The 9,560-nt window shown below is 39.4% G+C and overlaps 1 protein-coding gene across 1 annotated transcript; it reads left to right on the top strand.

Annotated features, from left to right (window-relative positions):
• Window positions 1–4,235: 4,235 nt before the first annotated feature.
• Window positions 4,236–7,445, top strand: LOC132551917 (alpha-mannosidase 2-like). Its single transcript, XM_060216060.1, has 2 exons — window positions 4,236–5,417; window positions 5,670–7,445. The coding sequence occupies exons 1-2, from the start codon at window positions 4,236–4,238 to the stop codon at window positions 7,443–7,445; spliced, it is 2,958 nt and encodes a 985-aa protein (XP_060072043.1).
• The last annotated feature ends 2,115 nt before the right edge of the window (window positions 7,446–9,560 follow it).

Raw genomic sequence — 9,560 nt, 5'->3', positions numbered from 1 at the left:
ATTTCATTACGTGTGTTTTAATGGGGACTATTTCACACGTGTTTACAACCTGTGATTGGATGGGGACTATTGTACATGTGTCGACAACGTGTGTTTGGGTGGGGACTGTTGTACACGTGTCTACAACGTGTGTTTGGATGGGGACTATTGTACATGTGTCTGCAACGTGTGATTGGGTGGGGACTGTAGTACACGTGTCTACAATGTGTGTTTGGGTGGGGACTGTTGTACACGTGTCTATAACGTGTGTTTGGATGGGGACTGATGTACACTCGGCTACAATGTTTGTTTGGATGGGGACTGATGTACAAGCGGCTACAATGTGTGTTTGGATGGGGACTGTTGTACACGTGTCTATAACGTGTGTTTGGATGGGGACTGTTGTGCACGCGGCTACAACGTACACGTGTTGGGATGGGGACTGTTGTACACGTGTCTACAACGTGTGTTTGGATGGGGACTGATCTACACGTGTCTACAACGTGTGTTTGGATGGGGACTGTTGTACACGTGTCTACAACGTGTGTTTGGATGGGGACTGTTGTAAACGTGTCTACAACGTGTGTTGGGATGGGGACTGTTGTACACGTGTCTACAACCTGTGTTTTGATGGGGACTGTTGTACATGTATCTACAACGTGTGTTTGGATGGGGTCTTATGTACACGCGGCTACAATGTACACGTGTTGGGATGGGGACTGTTGTACACGCGGCTACAATGTACACGTGTTGGGATGGGGACTGTTGTACACGCGGCTAAAATGTACACGTGTTGGGATGGGGACTGCTGTACACGTGTCTACAACGTGTGTTTAGATGGGGACTGTTGTACACGTGTCTACAACGTGTGTTTGGATGGGGACTGTTGTACACGTGTCTATAACGTGTGTTTGGATGGGGACTGATCTACACGCGGCTACAATGTGTGTTTGGATGGGGACTGTTGTACACGTGTCTACAATGTGTGTTTGGATGGGGACTGTTGTACACGTGTCTATAACGTGTGTTTGGATGGGGACTGATCTACACGCGGCTACAATGTGTGTTTGGATGGGGACTGTTGTACACGTGTCTACAATGTGTGTTTGGATGGGGACTGTTGTACACGTGTCTATAACGTGTGTTTGGATGGGGACTGATCTACACGCGGCTACAATGTGTGTTTGGATGGGGACTGTTGTACACGTGTCTACAATGTGTGTTTGGATGGGGACTGATGTACACGCGGCTATAATGTACACGTGTTGGGAAAGTGATTTCAGTACGTGTTCTGATTTAATTTTCATTATATATGGGCCGTCAATGTGATAATTTCTGGACCGTTAATTCTGATATGCGGACCGTCGACATTATAATGAATGTGATCCCAAATTAGACAAATCAGCAGGATTACTTGTTTATTCGCTTTGGTTGAGAGATAAGCGATGGATTTAGATGTATGATGCTTACGAGACATGACAGAACAAGGTTACAATATTCAACTCTACAACCATTTTTAGACCAGTGATAATTTTTTTATATCGGCAGTACATTGACGGTTCAAGGTAGAAAACAAATGTCGCTAGCGACGCAGCCTAGGTAATAATGATCTTGGCCAGATACTAGGCTGTGTGTTATAACCCATCTGTCATACCTGTATTTACAGGTAAGCTATTTAGGTTAAACGTGTTGCGCTGCTGCTGCAGTATATAACACGCCAGGTTAGGTAAGTTTAAGAGTGTGTCATTTGGTGGTGATATGATTTCGATGGATGCACAAGAATTCAACGCATCATTTTAATCCCTTTTCTTCGTGGTTTGCAGAGGATCATGTTGGAAAGATAGAGAAGTGACACTGGAGGACAGCCAGCATGCTGATCACACATATATATATATGTACGTAAGTAGGTCGACCATTTAATTATTTTCAGGTCATGAACATCTCAGTACTATAGTGATCCTATCATCACGAAAACAAACATCGCTGTATCATTGAAACTGGTCACTTCAGCATGTCATCATTAGGCTGTTATATTACACTTTCTTACCAAAAACCCACCTCATGTTTGTCAGCACAATATGTCTCACAACTACAATGATAAACAAACATCAGTTGACAAGTCGGTTTATAGACTTAAGGCTGTACGTTGTCTGATAACTCTCTAACGTTGAACCTTCGACAAGTCTTAGCTTGTCGAATACTGCCAATTTCCCAAATGATGTTTCTCTACTTATTTTTATCAGAATTTACATCCCAAAACGCCAATGTGAAAAGGAAACATATTACACGATATAATATCTCTATCAAAAAGCAGATGCAAGGCCACTGTGTAACCATGTATTGTGCAGTATCACATTATTTTAACCTTATGTATAATAAATATAACGAAGTTATTTTTTCAGATATATTTTTATAGATGTTGATGAATTAGGAGTTATAATTAAACTGCTTCAACTTACCACGAAAAATCATTTCAGAAATATTCTGCCGTAACTATATCTCTGCGGCATTGTTCTCTTTGAGACGCTCTAGGTACTTCGTGCGTCGCTACAAAAAATGAAGAGAGATATAACTTCACGTCAGACATGTAGTACACTTTGTAGGATATTTCGAGAGCTCGCATCGGTGTGATATTTTCGAGAAAAAAGGAAATAATTGTTAAGTTGTCGCTCTGGCGTTTCGCAATGTTGAGTGTGGTGCTTGCACATAGATATTCAAATTATCTTTGTAACTACAGGAAATATATCAACGCTTCAGTTGTTGTGTAAGAAATAGATTGTGTGTATCGGCTTCGGTTGTTATGTATTAAACTGGTTGTGTGTATCGGCTTCAGTTGTTATGTATTAAACTGGTTGTGTGTATCGGCTTCAGTTGTTATGTATTAAATTGGTTGTGTGTATCGGCACCAGCTGTTATGTGAGAAATAGGTTGTGTGTATCGGCTCCAGTTGCTATGTGAGAAACAGGTTGTGTGTATCGGTTCCAGTTATGTGAGAAACAGGTTGTGTGTATCGGCTTCAATTATGTGAGAAATAGGTTTTGCGTATTGGCTTCAGTTATTCTGTGAGAAATAGGTGGTGTGTATCGTCTTTAGTTATGTGAGAAACAGGTTGTGTGCATCGGCTTCAGTTGTTATGTGAGAAATTATTTTTTTTATTTTGATGGATTTTAAAGTAACTGTGTTGATTTATTCTTCGGTAATGTTATTTATAGGAATATTTATGAACGCAAACCGTTTGTTTTTTGACTCTAGAACTAGGTTTTAGGGAAAGAGCTTTGCGTATAATGTACATCTATAAAAAAACAAGAATGCCTTCATTTTGCAGTATAACGTCGAGCGATACCCTAAACATTACACAGACATTGTAAGGATATTGAAGGAGCGAGTGGTTTTAATGTCACATTGACATTATTATACATGCTGTAGTTAAAATGAATCTGACTTCCAGATAACCAGTATATACTTCGACGGTTCAAGATTTAATATATACTTATAAAATACAGGCGGACTTGATTCTAGAGTTAACAGTTTAGGTTTCTAGTGGTTCCTATCTATGTCACAGTTAAACTTCCTGGATACAGTGACACCCACTTGTAAATGATATCGTGACACCCACTGGTAAACGATAGTGTGTCAGTGACTGGTTTAAGATCTTATACTTCCTTGCTAGTATTACTAAAATATGTTGAAATTAGATTATATCTTATTGCGTGCAACTGTCGGTACGAATCAAAGACAGTTTAACGAATAAATTGAATGACGCCATACAGAATTTCACTATGATCTTGACATTTATATTACATTTCTCCCAATCCCAATAGAATATCTAACGTGTCTTGTGGAACCGTAGAAATTATTTCATATATAAAACCAGTTCATAAGACCTGTATCTTGACTGGGGGATAACTTTGGTGAAATGGCTGCTATAGATAACCGAAATACCGACACAATTTACATATATAGGGTTAGCTTTAAAATATAGATTTCCCAAAGGAAGCATTGACATTGCATATCGGTTTAGGAACCGTAGAGATATTATAATAGTTAGCGATATGTTTGCAGATTTTCAATTACAAACACTTATTCGGCATTGCAAATCTTTATAACATATACCTTTTTATAGCGGCTATTTCATTTCAAAGAAGACAACACTTAAACTGGTATTTCTCTGTACTTTCAGAAATTGGATGATATAGAGTTTTTGACGTCATCATTCTGCCATGAAGTATAAACAGAGGTTAGTAACGGCGGTTGTCATGGTTGCTGTTCTCGTCGGTGTAGCGACATTTTACAAGGGAACGACCAGCCTTTTAAGTAGAACTCCTAAAGAACGTAACGGTCCATCGAGGGATCTTGTTGCCGATTTGACACTTGGAATGCACAAAGGTGGCGCCACAGGTACATGCCAATTACAGAAAGCCACTGCAACTTACATGGTAGAGGATTTTTATGACAAAGTTAGGTTTACTAAAGACCCGAGGAATGGTTTATACATTATCAATGAAACAGAACGTGTCTTTGCTGACCCTCTGTCTAAGAAAATCATGAATCAGTCAGAACCATTGACTGTCATTGTTGTCCCTCATTCTCACAACGACCCTGGCTGGCTTTGGACGTTAAAGACTTACTATGATGTCAGGACAAAGCATATTTTATCCAACACTGTCAAATTTCTCACAGCAACACCTGATTTCCGGATGATCTGGTCGGAGACTATATTTTTACAAATGTGGTGGCAAGAAGCTACTCAGCAAGAAAGATCCCAACTAAAGGCACTTCTGAAAAATGGTCAACTGGAAATACTGTCCGGGGGCTGGGTGTCCGTCGACGAAGCGACCACTCACTATACAGCTGTTCTTGACCAATTAATCGAAGGTCATCTGTGGATTAAGGACAATCTTGGAGTGGTCGTTAATACGAGCTGGTCCATTGATCCGTTCGGTTATTCTTTAACACTACCATACCTGTGGAAGAAGTCCGGGATGTCCAACATGGCTATACTACGTATACACGGTGCTGTTAAATCCTATATGGGAAATCGGCAACTTCTCACGTACAATTGGCGACAGCCATGGGACCTCCACGGAATACATGATATAACGTGTCACGTGGAACCTTACACTTTGTATAACATTGAGTATAGCTGTGGTCCAAATATGAATCTTTGTAAGCGGATGGATTTTGCTCGGGAACCAGATTTCCCACCAGAAAGCAACCAGAAATTTGGTTACCAGCGTGGAAATGGAGGACAAACCTTTGAACAGCTAGCTAAATTAATTGTCGAGCAGTATCGACTTAAGGCCACTCAATATAGCCACAATGTCATTTTGATGCCACACGGGGACGACTTCCGTTACATCAGTGATTACGAATGGGAACGACAGTATACGAATATGAAGCGTCTCATCATGTTTGTTAATTCTAAAAAGGAATGGAACGTAAAAATGAAATTTGGAACTGTCGGTGAATATTTTGATTTGTTAAAAAATGAAATAAAGAGGTCAAAAGAAAATGGAAAAACAGAACCTGTGATAACTGGAGATTACTTTACCTACACAGATCGTGATCACGAATATTGGAGTGGATACTATACCACAAGACCTTTCGATAAACGGATGATCAGATCATTGCTTGAATTGCTTAAGGCCACAGAAATTGTGACATCATATTCAATTGTTCATTCACAACAGCATGGTCACGTATATGTAGGACTTCCTGAAGTTCTTGGAGCTCTTCAGAATGCCCGGCGAACGCATGGGCTCGTTCAGCACCATGATGCCATAACAGGGACATCCGCTCACCCAACGGTGTTAGATTTCGAGAAAAGAGTGTTCGATGCCATTTCTAAGTTACAGCAGGTTTTGGGCAAGAGTCTGCAGCAGCTTCTAACCACGTCAACCCTAGGATCACCCATAGAACCTCTTTATATTCAGTCTTCTCCAGATGCGATGCTCAACCCCAAAGTTTTACAGCTCAGAGAGAGCGGATCTAACCTCATCTTCATCAATGCCTACACACAAAGACGGAATGAAATACAGAGCATTCTTGTCAATGTTCCGGATGTGAACATTTTTGACGAAACTGGTAAATCTATCTCGGTTCAGATTAATCCATACATTGCTGACAATACCATGGGCTCAGTAACAGTACTTAAGTCGTATCGAGTATATTTTGAGCTTTCTATCGCTCCTTTGTCCTGCGTAACGTACACTGTTAAAAAATCTAAATCGCCTTCAATCATAATGCCTACGATTTCCATGTATAACGGGAAACTTAAGCTGCCAGAACCTTCACTTTTTGATGTTCGAGAACACCAAGGAAATGCAAGTAGATTGCTGAAGATCGAGACTCCACATCTGGTCACAGAAGTTTCTTCCGTCACCGGAGCGCTTCAGCGAGTGTGTGACAAAGTCTCGTGTGCCGTCCTCAACCTGGACTGGGTCACCTACCAGACCGGGAACAGTAACGCGTATACCTTTGGCACTTCCATAAAAGGAATAGAAAGCCTTTTGGGAACAGCGCGTCCGGTAGTAGTGGTTTCTGGTAAAATGGTTACTCAGGTGAGGATAATTCATGCTCACTTCCACCACGTTGTTACACTGTATCATACGGAAGGTATTCAGGGTAGGTCTGTATACATCGATAATATAGCTACCCTCAATCCCGATACTAATCCAGACGTGGAGTTGATGATGAGATTCAAGACCGATATCGTTAATGAATATGGTCGATATTTCACAGATTCCAATGGATTCCAACTAGTCAGCAGACGTTATAGAAGTGAACTTCCTGTTGGGGCAAATTTCTACCCAATCACATCCATGGCGGTACTTGAGGACAAGTCGCGCCGACTGACTATACACGTGGCCCAGCCTCACGGCGTCGCAAGTCTGAGAGATGGGCAACTCGATATCATGATGGAACGCATACCTATGAGTAAAGGAAAGGGTCTGGAAGAAGCAGTTGTGGATCAGAAACCTGCTCCAAGTAAAATGGTGTTGTCACTGGATCACGTTTCTTCCTCGAGGCCTTCACAGAGTGATAACAAAGACTTCGTGGAGTTTCCTTCTCTAACTGCACATTTGATAAACGATCACCTTCAGACTCCCATTCAGACTTTCACAGTAGCCCAGGTACAGTCCTCAATTATTCCTTCTATCACCATGTTACGTCATACATTACCGCCTGACGTCATCTTCTCCAACGTGAAAACGCTAATGACGGATGGACTAGGCTTCTCTGGAACAGGTGTGACACTTCACAAAAGACGAAATTCGTGTGTATTCGCAAACAATGACGTCAGTAAGGCACCGATTGACCTTAAAGCCATATTTAATGACATTGAAGTCGACCAGCTAGATAAAATGACGTTAACACATGTACATTTAGAAAAACAGATGACTGGTCAACAAAATATTCACCTCGAGTCCGGTGAAATGGACTCATATTACATCAGATGGAAATGAGAATGCCTAGTAACAGTAGTATGAGTGTAAAAGTGCTGCTTTCAAAAACACATGGATAAAAGATATCTGCAAGGAGAAGTGTGTGTGTCAACGTGAAATTACGTCATATATTTATGGTGACTCTTGATTGGTGCAAATTGTGGATTTCGTGCTATGAAGAAATTAGTTTGGCTGCAATGCGATTTGTATGGATGGAAATATATGGAAAAAACTAGCCTCAACGCGAACTTAATGGCATGACATTACAATGGGAGGACGACGTCATATTATGACGTCATGATTATTATGCATTTTTCATCGGTAACTGACTCCATCTCGTGAACAAAAGGAATTATTTTATATGATTTGATAAAGGGATGGATGTGTTTAAATTTTGATATTTACAGGTGACTTAGAATATATGTGGGATAATGGATATTCAATCCGAGGCTATAGAATTGGGGTTCGGGTAAAATATCTTTTCCTCCACATACCTATATTTGGTTGACTATTATTCTGCAAAGTGCTTGTATAGATGGAATGCATGAAGATTTGTCCGCATTGCGAGTTGTATGGTAGTTTGTACGTAACGTGTATTGTTCACGTGTCATAAGTTATCTACAATGCGAGCTATTTTTGTCTTTCTATGAAGTTCATTGATAATGTGTATATTCCTTATCTTTTACTTAGGTTGTGATGAATGGGTTCACTTGATCACGTGTGTGTCAGTGCAATTATCTGTGACAAACGTCTGCTTTTTTCTTGTCATCATTAAGGTTCAGTAGAAAAATCTAAATGATAGGTTAGCGCTTGGTTACTGGTATGTTAACCTGAAATTTACATTACAAAACTCCAATATGTATGTAGCTATATAAATATTTCCCTATTTTTTTTGTATTGAAGCTCAGACAAGATTTTATACAGATGTATATATACATTCCAGTGCTACGCGAGTATACACATTGTCCTGGTAACGCATACTTAATACATGTATAAGTACATTCCTTCCTTGAACGTGTGTAGAACATATAAAGGTGCATATCCTTGTGACACGCACGTAGTACAGTGTACATTGTCCTGAGTACATGTTCCTAATGGTTGTACATGTACATATAAAGAATATAACACAGTGTGGTACAGAGCTTTGTTACCTGCTAATCACATTTCTGTAAAACATTAAAGTGTTACTGTGCTACTCAATATAGGAACTAACTATGTTTTCATTAAAAAAAACCCCACATATATAAAACAATAAGCCAAGGTTGTAATCATACCTATGAACGTGTTTTATGATGACAGGAGTGATGATATAGAAGATAATTAAGCACAAAGAACAATGACACAGTAATGGGGCTGTTTTTTCATGCATTCCCCTAAGTATGTGACTGAGTCCGATTAGTTACCTACTTGTGTGTGTGATTTAAAAACTATACATCAAGGGTTAATTGTTGTCGTAGCCATGGCTACCTGTTTGTTTTATTTACACAAGTTAATGTTTTATACAGATTATCTGTTATAAATTACTGTTGATATATTTGAATGTATGGTGTTGTGGTGATGGGGCTAACTAATTTATGTTTGAGAAAATAACTCGTGGTTAACAACCTTAATTACTAGCCACTATAGTATTTAATGCAAAATTTCATGTGTATTATTTCACCTTACAAACGTTGACAGAAATCACCTTTATAGATTGTTTAAATATAAAATCATACAGATTATACCTAATCTTGGATCACTGGATTTGTGAACAGAGGATTGTCCATTGTATCGGCTCGTTATGATAAACAAAATCCCATACGAAAAAAAATAAGGATAAAAGATTAAAAGGATTTCGTAAAATACACTTTTTTCGAGCTTATTGACATGATGATTTTTGATCGTGTATTTTATTTTCTTGAAGTCTTAACGTCACAGTTGAAACTATGACAACTTGCATTCTATATGTTACAATATACAAATAACACCGGCTTTGATATTTTGAGAATGGGCAGTTATGCTATCATATGTCCGTGTATCTTGTGTTTATAACACGTGTAAATATGTCACTATCATATGTCCGTGTATCTTGTGTTTATAACACGTGTAAATATGTCTCTATCATATGTCCGTGTATCTTGTGTTTATAACACGTGT

The sequence above is a fragment of the Ylistrum balloti genome, unplaced genomic scaffold (genome assembly GCF_031769215.1).
Source record: "Ylistrum balloti isolate Yb309-2 unplaced genomic scaffold, AGI_CSIRO_Ybal_v1 Utg370226, whole genome shotgun sequence".
Lineage (NCBI taxonomy): Eukaryota > Metazoa > Mollusca > Bivalvia > Pectinida > Pectinidae > Ylistrum > Ylistrum balloti.
Note: the sequence above shows the minus strand (reverse complement) of the source record. Positions and strands in the feature narration are given on the sequence as shown.